Here is a 24,236-nt window from a genome sequence, read left to right as displayed (position 1 = left end):
TGTTCGGAATAAATCATGCCAGGGACCCTTGCAAACCTCTCCAGACTTTATTTGCAAATCCACATTCTGCAAAGAGGTGGGCAACTGTCTCCTTGCCATAGCAACCGTCCCGAGGGCAGCGTGCGCTGGTAGTGAGGTTCTGACAGTGCAGGAAGGATCTGACTGGGAAGGCTCCCCACACTGTCAGCCAAGCCAGGTCTTGGTGCTTGTTGGTGAGTTCTGGCGATGAGGCATTTCGCCAGACAAGCTGGGCCGTCTGCTCTGGGAACCAGGCCACAGGATCCATGGAGTCATTTCCCTGCAGTGCCTGCAGGACGTTCCACGCTGACCACTGCCCGATGGACTTGTGCTTCAACAGGCACCAACACAGTGGGCTGAACTAGCTCTTACTTCTGTTTCTGTATGCTGCACTGCAATAGAGTACAGCACCACTGACTATACGGAGTTCGTATGTTCTCCCTGTGATCGCGCAAGTTTTCTCCGGATGCTCCGGTTACCGCCTACATTCCAAAGACATGCAGATTTGTAGGTTAATTGGCTTCTATAAATTGCCCGTAGTGTGCAGAAAGCAAAACTGGGATAGCATAGAGTACATGTGATCGTTGGTTGGTGCAAATTAGGTGGGCCAAAGGCCAATTTTCACGCTATATCTCAAATTAAACATGCCGGCTGGCAGTGGCTGTGTAAGGGAGAGAGAGGGTGGATATACCCAGACCAGAGTAATGTGGTGCTTAGGGTTTGGTAGGCTGCTATGGATTCCAATGATCTGGTTCGACCTGCGTGGGTATCAGGTGAGGATGGTCAGCAGCAAGTATTGGAGTTGGTGCAGGAGCCTCACAACAATGGCCTGAAATGGGGAGAAAAGAGTTCTGATTTTGGATGATCAGCCATGATCATATTGAATGGCGGTGCTGGCACAAAGGGCCGAATGGCCTACTTCTGCACCTATTTTCTATGTCTATGATTCCCAGAGTCCTCGGCACCCCATTGTCCAAACCCATTGGATGTAGTCGCCCTTAGCAACGTTGGAGGAATGGGTGGGTGGGTGGGGGTGTAGAGAGACCCCAAGTGCTGGAGTAGTAACTCAGCAGGTCAGGCAGCATCTCTACAGAACAAGGGTAGGCGAACTAGAAAGTGGTGTTCCCCAGAAGGAATAGGAGATTGATTGAGATAAACTGGGATCTATTGAGGAAAGAAGGGAATTCTGCAAGGACTGACCCCATCCTTCAGAACGAAGAACACAGTGGACATTCTCCGAAATATTAATGGGTTGTGTCGTTGAGGTTTAGCAGAGGCAGTTCAAGCAGAAGCAGTCGCAATCTCACATCCCACCCTTCAATGTACTGAGATAGCGAGGTGTGTGTGTGAGAGAGGGTGGGGGCGGCCGCGGCAGAGTGGTGTAAGCGCCGAGTGCAGTTATAGCGCCGGCCGCCTGGGACCCGCAGGGCTGTTGTTGCCGCTGCTGCTGCTGCAGAGCGGGGCGCCGCCGCTTCATCTCCCTGATAAAATGCCAATGCGCGGCTGGAATCGCTAATTGGTTTCGATTCGGCACTGACTTTATTGCCTCGGAGGGGGTCCGGCCGCGCTGTTTGATGGAGTGAGAGAGAAAAAAAATGTCAGTCAGGACTGGCTTTTACAAGCAAGAATTAAACAAGACGATATGGGAAGTGCCGGAGAGATACCAGAACCTGAGTCCAGTGGGGTCTGGAGCTTACGGGTCCGTCTGGTGAGTATCACGTCTCAGTGATTGTCCCCGGTGTAGGCACCAGTCACAGCGGACATGTATGTCACTCTCTGCATATTTGCAATTATGTTTTGCCATTGCAGGCTCAGATGGTGCAGAAAGCTCAAATAGTAACACAAAGCAGTGTGGGTTTTTACAAGAGAGGGTCCTGTTTCGACTGGGCCCGACTCCTCAACGCTGAGAAACGCCGTCGACATTAATATTTGAAGCGCTGATATTAAAAAGTGTGAGCGTTGCAATTTCTCCAACCCGATGTCGGGGTTGACTTGTGTGGTGGGGGTCGGGGGGGATAACCATGTCGGAATGGGCACTATAGGCGTGGTTAATACAGTTGAGTTAGTCCACATGGGGACGTGGGAGCCTGGTATTCTGAGCTTTTGAAACAAAATCTGCTTTTTATTGGAGGGGGGGGGGGATTTCCCGTGTGAGAAGTGAAACAACGGCCGCATCGGCTCCTAGGTTTGGTAAGCCTACATATTTATACCAGCAATGAATGCACATTTTGGGTTATCGGAGCCTGGTGCCTGGTTCACCATCAATTGTGTGTATAACCTGCGACTGTGATCTTTTCTGCCCATCGGTAGACGTTTTTACAGATCGATTTTATAATGGAATTGAAAGCACCTTGTGATTATTTAAAACACACTGTGCTGGAGTAACTCAGCAGGTCAGTCAGTATCTGGGGAGGGATCTGGATCTGGACCTTGTAGTAAGGGAGAGGGGGAAATGGGTAGTGGAGAGATAAAGCTTGACAAGTGATAACTGGGTACAGGTGAGGAGGGTCTGATTGCCAGATGGGTGGGCAAAGGCTAGAGATGAAAATTGAGACAAAAGAATGTTAGATAATGAGAGAAGAGGAGTGAAATGTAAAGAGGAGGGGTATAGGTGGAAGGGATGGAGCAGAGGGAGAATAATGGGAGTATTGGGTACACACCGATGGGAGGCGCACAGGAAAGAGAGGGGACTGTCACCTAAAATTGGAGAATTCAATGTTCATACCATTGGCTTTATTTATTGGTTATCAGTTATCTTTCAGTTTGCCATCTATTTATGCCCAAACGTGTCAACGTTTGATTCAATGCTGTGGCAACTGACTTATTACACATTATTTTTCCTACTAAAATATGTGAAATTTGTTCCTTGGGTAGTTTTTCTGCTAGTTTTGTACCTGAAACTAGATATATATAATGCTGACTTGGTGACTTCCATCTCCATCGGACGAATCTTGGTGCGCCTACTCTATCATTCAGCTCTCAGATTTATCTGAGTACTGTATGTGATTGCTATATATATATGAGCAAGAACCATTGAATGACACAGTGTCGGAGGCTATTCGGCCTTCAAAACAGAGCCAACTCTTTGGAAAAACCTACTTCCTGAGTGAGACCCACTCCCAGGTCCTCTCCTTGTAGCTACGTATCTTTACGCTTTCATCTTTCAATCCAATTCCTTTTGGAAAATTATTGTTGAATTGCTCCATCTTTCCCCTAATTCTTTTACCAGTCACCTTAATTCAGTGTCTGTTGTTTGCTATTGCATCTGCATAGTAATAGTTTCACATTATTAATCCTTTCAAAATCCTTCATGGTTTTCAACACTTCTATCACATTTCCTCTTTAGCTATCTCCGTCTTAAAGCAGAACAGCCCCAGACTCTCATGTATTCAATATAATTGAGGACCCAGATCCCTAATATCATGCTAATAAATTCATCATCATGCCCAGAAGTTTAAATGTCGTATGTTTTGTTGGGGCAAGCATCTGTGCCACTCATCGATGGGATGAACGTTTATTTGTGCATCCATAACATTGTGTAACACAGATTTTATGAGAAAATTACTTGGGAGACTTTGTCCCTTTTACATGCCAATGTGCACACAGTCCTAAATAAATCTAACTTATCTTGACATCTTTCCTAAAATGTTGCATGCAACTGAAAGAAGTGTTGCATTACTTTAGAGCAAAGCATAAAACAGTGCAACACAAGAACAGGCACTACAGCCCATAATGACCATGCTAAATGTGATGCTGTTAAAGTAAACTCCCATGACTGCATGTGATCCTTACCCCTCCTTTCCCTGCATATCCATGTGCCTATGTAAAATCATCTTAGATGCCATTATTGTGTCTGCCACCACCCTTGTCTCTCCGTGTAAAACAAAAATGCCCTGCACATCTCCTTTAAATTTTATGTAGGAAGGAACTGCAGATGCTGGTTTAAATCGAAGGTAGACACAAAATGTTGGAGTAACTCAGCTGGTGAGGCAGCATCTCTGGAGAGAAGGAATGGGTGATGTTTCGGGTCGAGACCCTTCTTCAGACTCAAAGTGCTGTTGGGACACTGGGGCCCACTGCTGCACACTCCCTTTCAGGCCAAGTATATACTCACTGTTACTTTTTTAATGCAGTCTTTCTCTCTCTATATCTGATTTACAATTAATTAACCCACTCTTTCCATTAGTTAACATAAACTCTTGTATCATTATTAGCTTTCAGCATCTTTTTATATTTTTTGCTTCAATAATAGCTACAGAAGATCAATTAGATATAATGAACCAGTTTGTATGGTTTCTTACGAACAATGGTGTCGAATTCCAGGAATATGTTTGTTGTGTTTGTGGTGGTGTCAACCATGTGTTGGTATTGGTGTGAATGCAAGCATGTCTTAGACATGTCTTTGGGCATCTTTATCTTGACAGCATTTTGCTCTGTATTGTAAGTTTAGTTTATTCCACCATGTAAATACAGTGACTTTATACATTGCAATACTAAAACAGATGATGAGATGCCATTTACACAAAGTCAAAAGCTCGACAGTTCCAACCATTGGGTTTGCATGTTCAGTTCTTTCTCTACCCATGCCTGATTCAGCGCAGTATTTACGTAATTATTTAGAGTAAAAATTAGAGATTAATTAATGTGTTACATTACCGTATAGTCTTTGATAGTTCAAACCTCACTGTGTAAGATATGTGCATTTAATGTAGAAAATGTTTTAAAATGCATAAAGAAAACTTTCTAAATGGTTTGTGATTATGGCTGAGCAAAAGCATTGTGAGAGACAGAAGAAGTTATCTGTGCTTTTTAGAATCATAGAGTCACACAGCATAGTTACAGGTCCTTCGGCCGAACTTGTCCATACCCATCAAGGTGCGCTAGGGTGCCTTTGGGCATTTTATCTTGAGAGCATTTTGCTCCACATTGTAAGCTAGCCCTATTTGCATGCGTGAGACCCATATCCCTCTAAATTTTTTAAATCTATATACCTGTTTGAATGTCTTTTTAATGTTTTATTACCTGCCTCGACTACCTTCTTTGGCAACTCATTCCACATACCCACCATCCTGTGTGTGAAAAAGTGAAAAGATACCCCCCCGGGTTCCTGCCCCTCTCGCCTTAAACATATGTCCATTTGCTTCTGATTCCCCTATGCCGAGTAAACTACTGTGCATTCATTCCCCCCTTCAGGAATTTATACACAATGTCATCACATCTGGCAGAGAACAAGTGCATTGTACATTTTTGATGAGTTTTAATCACAGATTCAAAGCAGTTCTTATTCTCGAGAATAATGAGCCTGGCTGAATTGAAAGTTACAGTAATATTCAGCACAGCAGCTCTGAACTTCTGACAAATGCCATTGACTGCAGCTGGTGTCCCTACACATAAAGGCGATGCAGGCTATGAGGAGTGGGCCATTCAATTACTGCCATCTCCTGAAAGCTGTTTGATTACCTTTAAATACTTGTTTTCATGCTTTATCCTCTAAATTGTTCTCTCTCCCCTCTGCTGTGAGAGATTGTGCCTAGCTCCAGTTAGTTGGGACCGAAGTTGTAGTTTTTGGGTTCACTATGTTGCGGAACAAGTGAGGAATGGGTTATTTGGAAACTAATATTTACGGTGAGAAAGGGTTAATGAATAATCTTAAAGGGGCCTTCAGAACGAAGATTCATAATTTGATTTCATATTAATATAAAGATTTATATTAAGATTGAAACATTTTTAATTTAATCTAAACCATGCAAACCACAATTCTTTTCATGCGGTTTTGCAATCTACCTTGAGTTAGTTATGGTAGATTGGGAAGTTATTAAATTATATTATTGGAAACATTGGTTAACATTTAAAGAATGATTACATAGTTTACAACATGCAAATATTTATTAAAGATACAAACACTCAATGAAAAGAGGGTCCATCGTGGCTAACAAGAGATGTTACAGATGGTATCAGACCATAGGAAAAGGCTTAAAGTGCAGTAAAGACAAAGGGTTGGGGAAGTGCCAAATTTCCACAGAAGATTCAGGAATTGTAGAACACTAGAGTAATTTTGCAAGAAACTCATTATGAGACAGTTAACGCTCCTGCAGATATGTTGCAATAAGAAGGTTTGCAAAACTTGATGTGTGTCCTTCCTTGACAGAAAGGAGAAATTATATTGGGCAAAAAGGAAATGGCAGAGAAATTAAACAATTTGGAGTCTAACTTTAGAAAAAGAATTTGAAACTATCATCTGGAAATAGTGAAGAACTGCAGGCTTAAAAAAGGAGCATAAATAAATTAGTATTCCAAATAACACTGGAGTAATCAATGTGATGGACACCAAATAGATCTGGGGACTTGATGATCAGAAATCCAAAGGTTGGAAAGGTAATAATAGTGGAAGCACTGCTGGTTAACTTCCAAAATTCCATAGATCCTAGAATAGTTTTCACAAATTGGAAAGTAACCTCGTAATTAAGGAAAGGAAGAGGAGAGAAAAAAGGGAATTACAGTTCAGTTAGTCTGACTTCAGCAGCAGAGCAGATGTTAGAATCTGTTGTGAGCAAATATTAATAGGGCAAAATAGTATGATGATAAGAGGATATTATCCTGATGCATAATATTTCAACTGCAATATGATGAAGAAGAAAAGCTTTGCTTCCTAATCTTTTCCTGCAATCATCCTAGGCATTTTCTTGCTCCTTATTCCACATCTGTTTCACATTTAATCAACAAGTGATGAGATTATCTGAGGTCCATCACAGGATGTGGAAAGACTCTGATGGAACGTTGCACCAATCCCAGGATCAGTCTGAGCTCTACCAGCTCCATCAAACTTGCCTCATGAGGTCCATCAAACCTTCCCTGAACAGGTCCACAGTACCTGTAGTCCACAGTTGTTAAAATATTACTAAATAAATATCTAATGCTTGTTGCGTAGGAAGGAACTGCAGATGCTGCTTTAAATCAAAGGTAGACACAAAATGCTGGAGTAACTCAGCGGGATAGGCAGCATCTCTGCATAGAAGGAATGAGTGACGTTTCGGGTCGAGACCCTTCTTCAGACTGATGCTTGATGGTAGCTTTCAGAAGGAGGCCCAGGTTGATCAGGATGCTGCACCAGGAAGCATTTCATGTGTAATTGTGCATCCTTCACTAATGATAATATGAACATTGTTTTCAGCATAGGTTCATTATCAATAAACCTGTTTTGCAAAAATATTTGGCTGGAAGCCAATATCCAGGCTGCAACAGATGTTCTGTAACGGATGCTCATCTTTACCACAATATTCTAGTGAAGCCCAGTGATGTTAGTTCATAAGTTATAGGAACAGAATTGTGCCATTTGATCCATGAAGTCTACTCCACCATTCAATCATGACTGATCTATCTTTCCCTTTCAACCCCATTCTCCTGCCTTTTCAAGTACGAACATTCCCAAGTCCCTTTGCACCTCGATGTGAAAGTTAGTGAAATCAACTGTGTTTCTTAGAAGAGGATAGTTTCTTTCAAACTCTCAACCCACAGTCCAGGATGTTTGCGAATTATCAAGCACTATCTTCCAAGATTATTGGGTTTGGGAGTAAGTTTCCAAATTCATGCATTTGGTATGGTAATTTTTTTAATTCTTGTCATTCAGCCATTCACAGTTGGAAAAATGAAGTGTACACATGACGTTCTCAACGGCTTCTGTCATCAAATCATAGGTGTGTTTATTTTCCTTGAATCGGGTGTTGATAATGGAAAGATGCAGACTGGGGCTATTCTCGCTCATATCCTTGATTTGAATCAGGCCCACTAATAGCCTCCTCTGACCAATACATTTTGAATCAAACACAAGCTCTCTGGACAAGTTTAATGACAAAGAGCATCGTGAAGTCCGAATTGGAAAGTACTCCGAATTCAACATGACAAATGAAAAATCTCGATCTGTGAAATGCTAGGGCACCTGAGGAACCTGTCTGCAGAAGGGGCTAGCTAGAATGACTAAACCTACATGTTAGCTGTCCTGGGAAGTTCAGCTATCTTTGCACAATGTGTGATGCTTTGTTCTGTGAGCTCTTGTGGGCACCAGCAATGTAGCTGAGTTTGCTACACTGAAACTTTCCTTAAACAGGAACCTCTGGCAGATGGTTGAATATCTAGTTTCAATTTATAGTGCGGCCCCTTTTTTTTCTTTGTTCTTTATGTCATGAAATTTCTTGTGGTTGTCAGCTCTCTTTAAACACTGCAGCAGTGAGTTTGCACTGGCAGAAATCTGACCTTTCACAACATGCCAGGATATGTGCAGGCTGCAGATATTCAGTTAGGAGAAAGACAATACGTGACTACAATTGCGACATCTACAGTGATGCCCGATAAATGGAATAACATGAATAATGTTTAGTGTAAGATAAAGTCCAGTAAAGTCCGATCAAAAATAGTCCAAAGGTCTCGAATAAAATAGGTAGTAGCTGAGGCCTGCTCTCTAGTTGTTGATAGGATGGTTCAGTTGTCTGCTAACAGCTGGGAAGAAATTGGCCATGAATCTGGAGACGTACATTTCCACACATCTATATCTCTTGGCTGGTGGGAGCGGGGAGACGGGGGACTGACTGGAGCGAGACTCGTCCATGGTTATGCTGGTGGCCTTGCCAAGGCCGCATGAAGTGTAGATTAAGTCGATGGAAGGGAATTTGGTTCGTGCGATGGTCTGATCTGCAATTCTCTGCAATTTCTTGCGGTCTTGGATGGAGCTGTTTCCAAACCATGCTGGGATGCATGCCGATAAAATGCTTTCTACGGCACACCTGTAGAAATTGGTGAGAGTTGTTCGGGACATGCCGAACGTCTTAAGACGTCTAAGGAAGTAGAAGCGTCGGCGTGCATTCTTGGCCATTGCTTCAATATTGGTGGTCCAGGACAAGTTGCTGGTGATATAATATAGAATGTGGGCATGTTTGCTGAGGACCTAAAAAATCTGCTACATTTGCCGTTTTTCAGATAATGAGCCACTGCATGCCCGACCCCTGCCAATGGTGATCTTTACTTTGCTAAAGGGCCAAGTACTTGCACATTGAATGTGCCTGCACATTCAACAACATACACAAGTACAAATGTTACCACCAGTGCAGCATGACTGTAATGTGTTCTGTTTACTGAATACACCATTGCATCTTTCCTGGCTTTATATCACATCTGCTCAATTCTGGAGATTGTTTTAAACAATTATAGTCTTCTCCTGGTCTTCCATGATGTCCTAAAATAAATTCGAAAAACAGGCAATGTGTGAAGGAAGGATCTGCAAATGCTGGTTTACACCGAAGATAGACACAAAATGCTGGAGTAACTCAGCAGGTCAAGCAGCATCACTGAAGAAAAGGAATAGGTAACGTTGGGGTCTAAGGAAGGATCTCGACCTGAAACGTCACCTGTTCCTTTTCTCAAGAGACGCTGCCGGACCCACTAGATACTCCAACTTGTTGTGTAGATTCCAAGACTAGTAAGACCGGACTTTGTGGCCTTATTCCTCCATTTATTGTGACATTTCCTGATGGCACTGACATTATTGTTGCGTAGTCACATAACTGAGTCAAGCAATTATCTCATTTTATTTAACAATAACTGGAACTGACTTCAATTGAATGAGTGCTGTAAAATTGCTGTAAATAGATTATCATCTTGTAGAAATAAAAATTTACATAGTGGCCTTTATGAATTTGAGACGGACAAATAAATCTTACTTCTTCAGAGAATCTAGTTGTGATGTTGGAAAATTCATATCTCAACCCAAGGAGCCACATCTCATGACAAATACATCATATTTCTTCTCAAATGTAAAGTGTGGAGGTATTTTACTGAATAAAGGATCTGACGCTCCTTAAATAATGTTTTTTCATCGAGTTTGTAAGCAGCTAAACGCTATACTTAAAAAAAAAAGAAAAAAAAAATTTAAATCTGGATTAGATTTGTGGCAGTGGAGATGCAATAACATGCCAATTCCGACTTTGCTCTTTCGTTGATTTAGCTCTGCCTATGATACAAGGTCACGCCAGAAGGTAGCTATAAAAAAACTATCAAGACCATTTCAATCTCTGATCCATGCAAGGAGAACATACCGGGAGCTGAGACTATTAAAGCACATGAAGCATGAAAATGTAAGTCAATTTGATTCCATAAATTGCTGAATATATACAGTATAGAGTTTATGATGTTGTTAAACATGGTGATCAATTTTCTATCCTTACAAATCATGTAAAACGTTTAGAGAAATGTTAGCAATACAATTCCGCTATAATAACTTCCTTGCTCAGTGAACTGTTGTTTCAAAATCGCAAATGTTATTGCTTTTATTCTCTCCGGTATGACTTTCTGACACTTTTTTTGCTAAACAATGGGAAGACCTTTGTACGATGAAAATACCTAGTTTCTATACATATTCTTTACACACAATGCCTTCTATTGCCATCCCTAACAATTGGGAAATCATTGGGACCGCATGACGTAGAAACCAAGAATTGGAGATGCTGGTTGATACACAAAGGGCTGGAGTAACTCAGCAGGTCTAACAGCATCTCTGGAGAACGTGATAGAGATCTGGAGATGGACGACATGTTTGAGCGAGGGACTGCTGGTGCCTGAAGAAGGGTCTCGACCAGAAACATCACCTGTCCATGTTCTCCAGAGATGCTGCCTGACGCGCTGAGTTACCGCAGCACTTTGTCCTATTGGGACAGCATATCCGTTTTCCCATGTGGAAAGTAGAAAATGAGTGATCTCCTACGACTGTACCAATTTAATGTCGTCACGGGATCACATATAGATACAGCTTAAAAACAGATACTTTAGTCCACAGAGTGTATCAACAGGAGAAAAAAAACACACAATTACACCGATCCTAAGTTAATGCCATTTTTAATTCTCCCCATATTTCCACAATCTCCGCCCAGATGTTACCACTCACCTGCACGTAAACTGTAACCTACAGTGGCCAATTCACTTATCAACTTTCACGTTGTTCGGTTGAGGGAGGAAATGGGGGCACGCTGGGGAACCTCATCCGGTCACAGGGAGGATGTGCAAACTCCACACCGACAGCACCCGAGGCCACGGATTGAACTTGGGTCTCCGGTGCTGTGAGAGTGACAGCTGTGCAACTGTGCTAGCCATGGTGTAGCAGACCCCTCAAAGTGCTGTTTCAGACTTTTCCTCCCTCACTAGCAACTTGGTTTAGAAGAAATGCTGCATCATATTTTAGTCATTGAGTGATTGTTTCACAAATGCAACTGTTCTTATTTCTTGCTCCTATGTTTGCAAACTGTTAACGCTAAATGTTCATTCCATAAACTGCATTAATTTGTTGATTTATTTCAGGTAATTGGATTGTTAGACGTCTTTACACCAGCAATTACACTGGAGAACTTTCGTGAAGTGTGAGTAGAATAATTTAAAGAGCAGAGTGTGGTGATGAATCCTTCTGCTTCATATTTATAGCTCATTGTGACGGATTCTGCAGTCCTCTTAACAGAAATAGAGGTGAGGAGAAACGTCTTTAGTCAGAAGGTAGTTAATCTGTCAAACTCAATGCCACAGAGGGCTGTGGAGGCCATGTCAATGGATATTTTTAAGGCCGAGATGGACAAATTCTTGATTAGAAAGGGTGTCAAGGGTTATGGGGAGAAGGCAGGAAAATGGGATCAGGTGGCAGAGATCAGCCACGATTGAATGGCGGAGTAGATCTGAAGGGCCGAATGGCCTAATTCTACTCCTATAACTTGTGAAATAAGAACCAAGCTAATCATTATTGAGATACAAGGACCTGCAGATGATGGAATCTTAAGCAAAACACAGTCAGGCAACATCTGTGGAGGGAATGGACAGGTGTCATTTGGGATTCTTCGGACTGATTGTAGAAGGGGGTAGAAAGCTGGAAAAGAGAGGTGGGGATAGGACAACGCCAGGTGAGTGATAGGTGGATATAGATGAGGGGGTTTGATCAACAGATGGGTGGAGTAACTGACAGAGGCTAGAGGTGAAATGGAGACAAAAGAGTGTCAGATAAGGAAAGAAGAGGAATGAAATGTAAACCTAGAGGAAGAGATATGCGTGGACAAGAGGCACGTGAAAGCGAGAGAGAAGAGGGATAAAAAGGAAATGAGGGAGAAAGGAGATGAGTGTACTAAGTTTATTGATGTACCCTTTAAATAGTACATGTTTTGGAGTAATTTTAACTTTTAACACCAGGAACAGTTCAACAAATTTTTCTTGTGGTGAATCACAAAGCAATAAGAGTAGGATTGTTGGTTAAACTGTATGCTGAACAATTATAACATTACTGAAGAAACAAGGAACTGCAGATGCCGGTTAATATACAAAAGGACACAAAGTGCTACTCTGGCAGCATCTCTGGGGAAGACCCTTCTTCAGACTGAAGCAGTAACATTACTGCTTTGCGTGCCGAGATGTCTACCTTGGGACATGATGCAGAAAGATGGGAGGAGCATTTCTGCTGCCAGTTCACTGTATTAGTAAACCCATCAGGCATGGAGGCATTCATCTTACAACCATAGAACAGGCAAGGCCAGGTAGAATTATTGATACTTAACAAACTGCAACTCCACTCATGTTAATTGAGATATCATGGTCGCTGAACTCCTTGAGATTTGCATGGACAGATTCCATTGTTAAAATGGACATGGGAATTTAATACATAGTACATAGTACAATAAGTACATAGTCAGAATGGATGATTTCAAAATGGGCTGATAAATATCTGAATATAAGCTTCACCCACAACTCTAACCTGCTGAACTTGAGGAAGGTCTCGAACCGAAACGTCACCCATTCCTTCTCTCCAGAGATGCTGCCTGTCCCGCTGAGTTACTCCAGCATTTTGTGTCGAACTTGTGGATGAAGTCCCAATATGCAGTTAAGGAAAAGAGTTGACTAGAAGTAGAAAATAACACTAGGTCCTGGGTGCTTTTGTATCCATCTGCCTGTTTATCATTGGAGCCACACACATGAAGTGACAGCTGGTAATTTATTGCCTCGGCCCCTGCTGCAGATTTTTCTGCGTTACTGCAGGGAGAAGTGTGAGAGTAACCTGCGGTAACAGATTATAAATTAATGCTGGCCATGTATGCTAAAAGCATTGTACATGCAATGGAGCATGGATATCTACCCCCTGTCCTTTGTGGGGGGGGGGGGGGGGGGGGAGGGAAGGGAAGGGGAGTAGAATAGAATATATACCCGTGCATTTGATAATGACTTGCTGCATTTCCCAACAACAGAAGCAAGAATGGAAACACAGGACATGGAGAACTGTCAGTTTAAGTGGATCTGCCATCAAGTTATGAGAATATCCTGGTGGAGTGCTGACTGAATCTGCCTTGTTAGCAATCACAGGCTGTTCACGAGTCATCAACACTGCATACAAGCGAGCTCCCATATTATTACGTTCAGAGGCCCGATGTATGTACAAACATTCATTTCTCCAAAGGGCAGAACTAGTTTCCTTTCTCTCCATTTACAGTAATTGTTCTTTCTTATGAGTGTTATAGAGTCAAACCACACGGAAGCAGGCCCTTTGGCCCAACTCATCCATGCGACCAAAATGCCTATCTAAAATAGTCCCATTTGCCCGCATTTGGACAATATCCATCTAAAGTTTTCCTATCTTATAAGTGTTATGTGCTTTTGATGCCATTCAACACAATACTGTTGAGGTTTATCATAACAATTTTCTGACTTGCAGATAAGATCCACTTATGGACACCTTTAAAGACAATAATTACCTGGGGATGGCCTGTATTTCAAAAGTGTTTCTTTAATAAACATTTGTTTTCTAATCTCCAACAGCAGCTGTAAATTAGGGAGAAGAAATAGATCATTAATGGGGCTTTTTCACGGGGCGAGTTGACGCAAGATGTCACCAGAGTGAAGAGGTCGTGGTCCAGCACGAGTCTCGCACGATATAACGGGGGTAGATAAAGAGTTCCCACGGTACTCGGCATTTCTGTTATTTGTGCGAGTGACTTGTCCGTTTCCCGAGCTTTCGCGTTAAATCTTGAATGAACATCGTGAACTACACGTGACACAAATGATGTAACTTTTTTTTTCACACACTATATATATCCTCCCTTGGTTGAATTGGCTCATTTGGAGACATATTTTACTGTGTATGTGGGAGACACAGATGGACTGAGCACAGTACCTCGGTCTTACTGTGTGTGGGAGAGGGGGAGAAAGAGACGTACACTCACAGAGGCAGAGTCTCTCAGCCTGTGTAAGAGGGAGGGAGAGCGAGAGAGAGGCACACACAAGGTGGATGTGAAATCTCACCTGCCTGTTTCAGTGACAGACACCCGCCGCCAGTAAATGAAGACACCCCCATCTGTCTCCCCCTCCTCTCCCTCGACTCCCCCACCTTTCCCTCCCAACTCCAGTCCCGTCCCGACCCCCTGGGAAACTGAATAGAGCAACTATATAGATATAGAAACTGAAACAATATAGAAACTGAATAGAGCAACATGGCAAAAACATCTCTGACACGCTTTACCCCCTTTCTTTGAGATTTTCTGGGAGCCATCTCTACAAGTGTCCCTGTTAAAAAGATTATCCAACAATGACAATTAGGTGGGACGTCCTCGAAAGACACATGTTCCCTTGTCGATATTGAGACCATGTTTTTTACTCGCCTTCTGTCCCCTCTGTCCAGCTTCCGGGTTTACCGTTCTCAGGAGTTCCCACGCGCTATATCTCTAAAATCTGAAGTTAGGTAATGTCTAAAGGAACTGCAGACGCTGGTTAATGCTGGTTAATACGCACAGAAGGACACAAAATGTTGGTGTAACTCAGCAGGTAAGTCAGATCTGGGAAGAAAAACATAAAAAGCTGGAGTAAGTCAGCGGGTCAGGCAGCATCTCTGGAGAAAAAGAATAGGTGACGATTCGAATCGGAGCCCTTCTTCAGACAGCCTAATCGGAATTGAGTCTGAAGATGTGTCTCGTCCCGAAACATCAGCTTTTTTTCTCCAGAGATGCTGCTTGACTCGCTGAGTTACTCCAGCTTTTTGTGTCTGTCTTCGGTTTAAACCAGCATGTGCAGTTCACTCCTTACACGGGTCTCTGTACAACATTGATTGGTAGCGTTCCGGACCCCTGGACCCGAGGACTCCGACCTGTATCTCTCAAAGAAGTACATGTGAAAAATTTCTCACGGACCATAAAAATGCGTAACCTTTCAGTAAAGTCCCTTTTAAAGTCCCTTTTAAAGATTATAGTTATTTTCTTGAATCTCATTAACATAACTCATGAATAAGTTGATGTCCATATGCGGAGGCAAATCTTTATTTTTATTTATTTTTTAAATTCAATCCCACAGAAGATAATTTTTACTCACCTTCTGTCCCCTCTGTCCAGCTTCCGGGTTCACCGTTCGCAGGAGTTCCCACGGTACCCGCAAGAGTTATTACGGATATCGCACTGGCCACTACGTTCATATAATGTTGCAATACTCAACCACAAGTGTACAAGTCAATCTTGGAAAAATTCAAACTTTCTTGAATTTTCTCCCGAGTGACCAAGTTACACGATGACCTGCCGTTAGCGCTACGGTGGTCCACGAATGCCGTACTGTTATCGCACGAGGTTCCCACGATGTTAAACTCCGGTTAACTCTTGCGTCAAGTCGCCCCGTGAAAAGGCCGCTTCAGTCCCTCAGATTGCTTTATCATTAGCTGATCCATATCTTATCATCACTACCCACCTTTAGTTCAATATCCTGCAATACAGTGGATGGTATAATGGTGCAGTTTTTAGAACCACTGTGTCACAGTGCCAAAGACCCAGGTTCAAGTCTGACCTCGGGTGCTGTTTGCATGGAGTTTTCACATTCTTCCTGTGACTGTATGGGTATCCATCGAGTGCGCCGGTCTCCCCCCACCATCTCGGATTGGCCTCTGTAATGGCCCCTTGTATGTAGGTATTGGTAGAATCTGAGGAGAAATTGAAACAATGCAGAATGAATGAAATTGGATTAGATTAGTATAGGATTAGTGTAAATGGGTATTTGCCGGTCAGTGTAGACTTGATGGGCCAAAGGGCCTATTTCCATGCTGTATCACTCTATTATAGTTCATTTATAAATAATCTTCAAAAAGCACTTTGAAAATGTCTCAATTTGTGTATTCACAACAATTTAGATAATAAAGACTGCCTGAAGTCTTCTCTGAGCTCTCTTGCATGTAGGCAGGAACTGCAGATGCTGGTTTAAACCGAAGATAGACACAAAATGCTGGAGTAACCCAATGGGTCAGGCAGCATCTCTGGAGAAAAGAAATAGGTGACGTTTTGGGTCGAGACCTTTCTCTCTTCTGGATGACAAGAAGTGAAACAGTGAGAATACAAGAATATCCACAATCATTTGTGGCACTGGAATGTCTGCATATTTGGGGAAAGGATTACAATCGCCCCCATCAAAGTGCAAATGTTGGCAATATCAGTGTCAAATTGTTTTAGTATGTTTTTCCAAACCCTTTTGTCTGTTTTTCGACCCCAGGTATTTGGTGACCAACCTCATGGGAGCAGATTTGAATAACATTGTGAAGTGTCAGAAGCTGACGGATGATCACGTGCAGTTTCTTGTGTATCAATTGCTCAGGGGACTTAAGGTACAGAAACAATGTCTTATAAATAGAAACAAAATTAGACCAACACTGGGTAACTAATGAGATGTGTGATTCATATAAGATGTTGGTGAGATCACATTTAGAGTATTGTGTTCAGTTCTGGGCACCATGTTATAGAAAAGATGTTGTCAAGCTGGAAAGGGTACAGAGAAGGTTTACAAGGATGTTGCCAGTATTAGAGGGTCTGCGCTATAGGGAGAGGTTGAGTAGGCTGGGACTCTATTCCCTGGAGCGCAGGAAAATGAGGGGTGATCTTCTGGAGGTGTATAAAATCATGAGTGGAATAGATCGGGTAGATGCACAGAGTTTCTTGCCCAGAGTAGGGGAATCGAGGACAAGAGGACATAGGTTTAAGTGGAAGGGGATAAGATTTAATAGGAATCTGAGAGGTAACATATTCACATAAAGGGTGGTGGGTGTATGGAACAAGCTGCCAGAGAAGGTAATTGAGGCTGGGACTATCCCAACGTTTAAGAAACAGTTAGACAGCTACATGGATAGCAGGTTTGTTGGGATATGGGCCAAATGCAGGCAGGTGGGACTAGTGTAGCTAGGACATGTTGGCCGGTGTGGGCAAGTTGGGCCGAGGGGCCTGTTTCTACGCTGTATCACTCTATGACTCTATATTGCTCCTTCATGTCAGTCTTTTCCATGCTTTTACATTTGTCCCATTGCCATTCATGCACTTACCCTGCCTTCTTATACTTCTTCTACTTCGCCAGTTTTATGTGCTTTCCAGTGGAATGATTAGCTCCAAGAATAGCCCATAAACGCAACTTCAGTTTGCCCCAGGCTTTGACCCATGTGGTCTCACCAATTACTTGTACTTCGACTAATAGTTTTTTCTTAAATTTGCACAATGACAAAGGCTATAATTCAATGCATTGTTTTTGTTAAAGAAAATATTTCAGATGGTTTCTTGTTGAGATATTGCTCTCTTACGAAATGAAATACTGATGCAATAAGTTTGGATATGAAACCTTTCAGGTCTGACTAATAATTAACTGGTCTATTGTCGCACACAACGTAATCCTGTTAATGCTATCTCATTAGGCATTAAAATATTGGATATTATTCTGAGTGAAATCTAAATCCACGATGAGAGTGTAAAATGAAAAGTTCCAGAGGCTGTTTCCCAGTTGCCTTCTTCAAACAGCAAGTCATACATCTATTCAAAATAGACGTTTAACTTGTTTAAAATGAGTTCTAACTCATGGAAAGGCAGGGAATAGTGGGAAGAGGGTCATGTGAAGGTAGAGGAGATTTGTTTAACTTGGCATAATGTTCAGCATGGACATTGTGGGCCGAAGGGCCTGTTCCTGTGCTGCACTGTTTTATTTTCTAAAAGCCAGTTGAATGTTGTGAAAGAAGATGTACACAGTAGAAATGTAGTTACTGGTAATAGTAATATTGTCACCAACTAATTAATGTGTAATGGTGCATTCCACCTTAATGTTATCTTGGTTTCCCATGGTCAAATGATATTTATCTTTATCACAGCTTTTCAAAATTTGTTTGTTTTTTTCACTCATTTTCATCGTCTGTTAGTTTAATATTTTTTTCATTTATAAAGTTATTTTCAGCTACAATGCATTCTTTAACTAGCAAATTTTGAAAGTTCTCAATTGCTCACAATAATAGCGAACTATCATCATCTGGGATCTTAGCTCCTCATTCTCATTACTGGGGAAAGTCAGGGAAAGTAATTTAATCAGTGGAGACTGGCCCCAATAATATCTCCCAGTTGATTGAAAGCAAGATTCCTGATCTGATTGTCAACGGGCAAGTCCTTTCTCTGGCACAGAAAGGGCGTCTAATCGATCAATGGGACCTGGTCAGTGAGCAGGATCATCCCATCACACAGGTCAGTGGTGTTCCCAAGGCAGCAAGCACAATACTGCAACTTATGCCTATCCTTATTTGTTTTTGGTTTGTTTGAAAAGGAAGTCAGACTAAGGATTAGTCCTGGGGATAGTTAAGCCATTCACCTCTGTTGTGAGTTGGGGTAACATCGCGACAGCCACAAATGGCATCTAATGCTTTCAGAATGATCTTACTTCAGTTCAGTTTAGTTTATTATCACATGTACCGAGGTACAGTGAAAACCTTTTGTTGTGTGCTTACCAGTCAGCAGAGAGACAATACTTTCAGTGCCAGTTGTTTGATGTGGTCAGTAGTGCTGTAATCCAGGTCGGCAGTTCGGAGTGCAAACCCATGAGTTGAGTAGAGAAACCCAAGGCAACACAGCATGGTTTGGGAACAGCTCCATCCAAGACCGCAAGAAATCCAGAGAGTTGTGAAAGTAACCCAGACCATCGCACAAACCAACCTCCCTTCCACTGATTCCATCTACATTTGATGCTGTCTCAGCAAGGCCATCGGCATAATCAGGGGCCAGTCTCACCCTCCTCTCCCCTCTCCCATCAGGCAAGGGGTACAGATGTTTAAAAACACATACATCTGGATTCAGGGACAGTTTCTTCCCAGCTGTTATCGGGCAACTGAATGGTACTCTCATCACCTAGAAGATCGACACAAAATGCTGGAGTAACTCAGCGGGACAGGCAGCATCTCTGGAGAGAAGGAATGGGTGATGTTTTGAGACCCTTTCCAGACCCTTCTTCAGACCATTCCTCTCATCAGCTAGAGTTCGGTCCCAACCTACCATTTACCTCATTGGAGACCTTTAAACGATCTTTAATCAGACTTTATTGGACTTCAATGTTACATCTTGCACTAAATGTTATACACGTTATCCTGTATCTTGAAATGGTGGAAGGTTTGATTGTAGCCAAGTATAGCCTTTTCTTTGACTGGATAGCGTACGAACAAAAGCTTTTCACTGTACCTCAGTACACGTGACAATAATGCTAATGACATATTGATGCATTTTATCTCCTTCAGGCAGTTGTCGATGATATCAGGGGGACATGACAAATAGAGAAGGGAGCTCCTCCCCAGAGCTCAGGCCAATACTTATCCTGCTGTCCCTATCGCCAAACTGTAGATCATCTGGTCATTGTCACATTGCTGTTTGGGGAGGGTCTCCTCTGTAATTTACACTTGGATGAATCCATGGACTGCCAAGCACCTTCATGATCAGTGCGATATCAGTACAAGCCTTTCTTTCCTTTAATACTCGATGGTTTTGCTTGCAGCAGACGGCAGTCCCTGCCCCCTTGCCTTTTCCTGCAGCCAGTCTCCATTGCCAGTTAAAGCAGATTCTCTCCCCCGCTCCCTACCTCACTTGGCAATGACCATGCTGAGCTCCGACAAATAGAGGTCCACCAGCAACCACGTTAGAGCAGTCACTAGAAGGTACAGAGTGCAGAAAATGCAAACGTAAAATGTGCATTACATTTTTTTTAAATATCATCGCTCAGAAGGTCAGTCAGCATCCATGGTGATAATGAAAGGCATAGATAGAGTGAATGTGAAAAGGATGTTTCCACAGGTTGGAGAATCTCGGACCAGAGGTCATAGCCTCAGAATTAAAGGGCGCTCGTTTTGAAAGGAGATGAGGAGGAACTTCTTTAGTCAGAGGGTAGTTGATCTGTAGAACCAATGGCCATAGAGGGCTGTGGAGACTCAGCGCATATTTTTAATGCAGAGATAGACAAATTCTTGATTAGAATGGATGTCGAGTGTTATGGGGAGAAGGCAGGAAAATGGGATTAGGAGGCAGAGATCAGCCATGATTGAATGGCGGAGTAGACTCGATGGGCCAAACGGCCTAATTCCACTCCTATAACTTGTGAACTTGTAAAATACAAACTACTGTTTCTGATAGAATCTACTCTAACCACAAGAAAACTTTCAATGATTGAAGTGCAACTATTCAGATGTGTGTTATATCCATCCACCAGCCAGATCACTTGTGAATATCAGCTCATAAATGATATGTGAAATACATCACACCAAGGCAAACTCCAGGCATCAACCACCCCCTCTCACCCCACTCCACCCCCTTTTCACATGGTGGAGAGATAACATCTGCACGCAACAGCAACAACACACCCAAGAAACCAATAGCTTATAGCTGGCTATAAATACAGGCTCCGGGTCGATGATTGATGCTGATGCATTTTTCAGCACTTTGAAGAGAATGTGCCGCAGCTCTGCTGCTCATGTCAAACATAATTATCTGTGGTTCCTTGTGGCAATGTTAAATATTTTAAATAGGAAAGATAAAAAGTATCTCTACATTCAGTTAGTCACAGTAAAAATGTTAAAACATTAAAGTTCAAACTATTATGCAGCTGCCAAAAATGATTTTATTTTTGATGGGGATATTTAAACAACGAAGACACTGGAAATATTTACAGAGACGGGTCTATTTTTACTATCAAATCAGCCATTCGTATCAAATGTCAATATAAAAAATACCTTTATCCAGACGCCAACCAGCAACTTCCAGGTTAATAGAGGCGGATGATGGGGAATCAGGGAGTTAACCTTCTCTGAGAAGGTAGGCATGCAGGTAAAATACTTTCATGAGGCTCAAAACCTCTACGTTTAGCCAGCCCATGGTGTGCAGTCATTGTTTGGGCTCCCCAAGCCTTAGCTGATGAAGCAAGGCCAATTCAGGAAAATGTTAGTGAGCCAGAAGTGACCCGTGTGCTCTCATCTGAGCACCTCACTTCCTCTCACTCCTCATCCCACACATCCCACTGCCACCAATGTACCTGTCCCATAAAAAGCATTGATTGGTCATGGATTGGTCCTGTCTGTTCATGTGGAAGCCCTGCCTGAGAGTTAAGTTGGCTCCGAGGAGAACAACCTTGTCGGTAAACCCAGGCTTCTGGGTGTGGATTTTTCCTCCCAAAACTGGTTCTTATTTACCTGGCTGCATTATGTAGAAACAAGGAACTGCAGATGCTGCTCTAACAAGGAAGGACGCAAAATGCCAGATTACTCAGCAGGTCAGGCAGCATCGCTGGAGAACATGGATAGGTGACGTTTGGAGTCGGGACACTTCTTCTGACTTAAGAAGGGACCCAACCCAAAATGTCACCTAGCCATGTTCTCCAGAAATGTTTCCTGACCACTGAGTTACTCCAGCACTTTGTGTCTTTACATAATTGCCATTGTAGGAATTGCAGAGTGTCACTCCATTGCCAGGGCCAAGGCCTACTGCTTCTTCCCCTCTGCACTCCGCAGCTACTTCAGTCAAGTATTGCTAAGTATATTAATCAGCAACAAAACACATTTTATCTCCTGTCAGCATCTGGCCTCTCCCTCAATCTATGTCCTTCCTATCACTCCTACTTGTGTAAAAACGCAGATGTTGGGCGTTTTTCAATAGGCAAGCTTTCACTAATACTTGGAACATGAGACCCTTGAGAAAACAAATAGTTGATTTCAACAAAGTAGACCTGATTGTTTTAAGCTCTATTTTTGAACTGGCAAATCTAACAAAGTTTGTGTAATGTAATACCACTTTATCTCTTCTTTCCTGCAGTATATCCATTCTGCTGGTATCATTCACAGAGTAAGTACAGATTTATTTTCAATGCACTCCAGAAATAAAGGATAATATGTATCTATATTCAAAAACGTGTGCAACGTGAGGGGAATTTCACTCGACGCAAAATAGGTGATGTGGCCCAATCGAAAACGTATTTGAGCCCATGGAAAAGAGAGGGTTTCAGGCAACTGACCACGAATGTGACCAAAGGTAAACAAAAATGCTGGAGAAACGCAGCGGGTGAGGCAGCATCTGTGGAGAGAAGGAATAGGTGATGTTTGGGGTCGAGAACATTCTTCAGTCTGAAGAAGGGCCTCAACCCCTGAAACATCGCCTATTCCTTCTCTCCATAGATGCTGCCTCACCCGCTGAGTTTCTCCAGCATTTTGTCTACCTTCGATTTTCCAGCATCTACAGTTCTTTCTTAAACAAGAATGTGACCAAGATCACTTGCAAAGTGGTGGTTGATTCCTGAAGTCTTTTGAACTAGCCTGGCGAAATACACAGCTCAAAGACTTTTATCGCTAGGCATTGAATGCCCATATTTAGTTGCTTAGTGATATAGCATGGAAACGGGTCCATTCGTCCACCAAGCCCACACCAAAAATTGAACCCCCATTCGCACTAGTTCCATGTTCACCTATGTTTGCTACACACTAGACACATTAGAGGCATTTTAACCTAAAATCCTGCAGGTCTTTGGGATGTAGGAAGAAACTGGAGGAAACCCACATGATCACAAGGAGAACGCAAACTGCACATAGATGGCACCTGAGGTCAGGGTCGAACCTGGCTCTCTGGCGCTGTGAGTCAGTGGCTCTATCCGCAGTGCTACCGTGCTGCCTTCTATCAATGTAAATACAAAGTCCTGGCAAGTATCACCATCTGACCCGGCACGTCCTTTTAATACAGAAAGATTCAAGGTGGAGGCGTATCTCCCATGTTTCCCTACCTCTGGAGATTTCCACCACACTTGCCTCTTCCTTGTTCTCTCCCATCCAGCAGTCCCAAAGTATAGGAATTCCAATGCAAGAATTGGATAAAGGGCATCAATTGAGTTAAACGCTAGGGGTCCCTGGGTTATGTCAGGGTTCTGTTCCTGAGAACTATCCGCAAGCTGCATTTTCCGCGTCAGGAACAAAACATTTTCCCCAAGAGTAGTGAATCTGTGGAATTAAACAGCATTTCAAATGTCAAGTCTATTGTAGTCTGGGGACTGCTTCCGATAATCCGGTCAAATAAATTCTTTGAACCATTGGAACGATGATAAAATATAGCCATATTATTTTAATTACAGTGCATTCAGAAAGTATTCGGACCCCTTCACTTTTTCCACATTTTGTTACGTCACAGCCTTATTCTAAAATGGATTAAATTCATTTTTGTTTATCATCCATGTACACACAATACCCCATAATGAAAAAGCAAAAACAGGTGTTTAGAAATGTTTGTAAAGTAGTTAAAAATAAATAACTGAAATGTTACATTTACATAAGTATTCAGACCCTTCACTCAGTACTTTGTTGAGGCACCTTTGGCAGCGATTACAGCCTCAGGTCTTCTTGGGTATGACGCTACAAGCTTGGCACACCATTATTTGGGTAATTTCTCCCATTCTTCTCTGTAGTTCTTCTCAAGCTCTGTCAGGTTGGATGGGGAGCGTCGATGCACAGCTATTTTCAGGTCCCACCAGAGATGTTCTATCGGGTTCAAGTCCGGGCTCTGGCTGGGCCACTCAAGGACTCACAGACTTGTCATGAAGCCACTCCTGTGTTGTATTGGCTGTGTGCTTAGGGGCATTGTTCTGTTGGAAGGAGAACCTCTGCCCCAGTCTGAGGTCCTGAATGCTCAGGAGCAGGTTTTTATCAAGGATCTCTCTGTGCTTTGCTCCGTTCATCTTTCCCTCGATCGTGACTAGTCTCCCAGTTCCTGCCGCTGAAAAACATCCCCACAGCATGATGCTGCCACCACCATGCTTCACCGTAGGTACGGTTTTGGCCAGGTGATGAGCGGTGCCTGGTTTCCTCCAGACGTGACACTTGGCATTCAGGCCAAAGTGTTCAATCTTGGTTTCATCTGACCAGAGAATCTTGTTAA

General features: G+C 42.6%; 1 protein-coding gene across 3 annotated transcripts in view; it reads left to right on the top strand.

Moving 5' to 3' along the window:
- Positions 1-1,424: 1,424 nt before the first annotated feature.
- Positions 1,425-24,236, top strand: part of mapk11 (mitogen-activated protein kinase 11) — a 38,752-nt gene continuing 15,940 nt past the window's right edge. The window contains exons 1-5 of one of the 3 annotated variants that reach the window (XR_004415222.1): positions 1,425-1,726; positions 10,013-10,142; positions 11,359-11,417; positions 16,543-16,654; positions 22,134-22,163. Coding sequence is in view for 2 of the 3 variants with exons in the window: in XM_033039798.1 (XP_032895689.1) it covers positions 1,614-1,726; positions 10,013-10,142; positions 11,359-11,417; positions 16,543-16,654; positions 22,134-22,163 (444 nt within the window). In the remaining variant the exon portion in view is untranslated. Of the gene's footprint in view, positions 1,727-2,166; positions 2,209-10,012; positions 10,143-11,358; positions 11,418-16,542; positions 16,655-22,133; positions 22,164-24,236 lie in introns of those variants that run through there. The other 2 variants (XM_033039798.1, XM_033039799.1) reach the window with 2 other exon arrangements.

Source organism: Amblyraja radiata, chromosome 21 (genome assembly GCF_010909765.2).
Source record: "Amblyraja radiata isolate CabotCenter1 chromosome 21, sAmbRad1.1.pri, whole genome shotgun sequence".
Taxonomy (NCBI): Eukaryota; Metazoa; Chordata; class Chondrichthyes; order Rajiformes; family Rajidae; genus Amblyraja; species Amblyraja radiata.
This window is presented reverse-complemented; position numbering and strand designations above follow the sequence as displayed.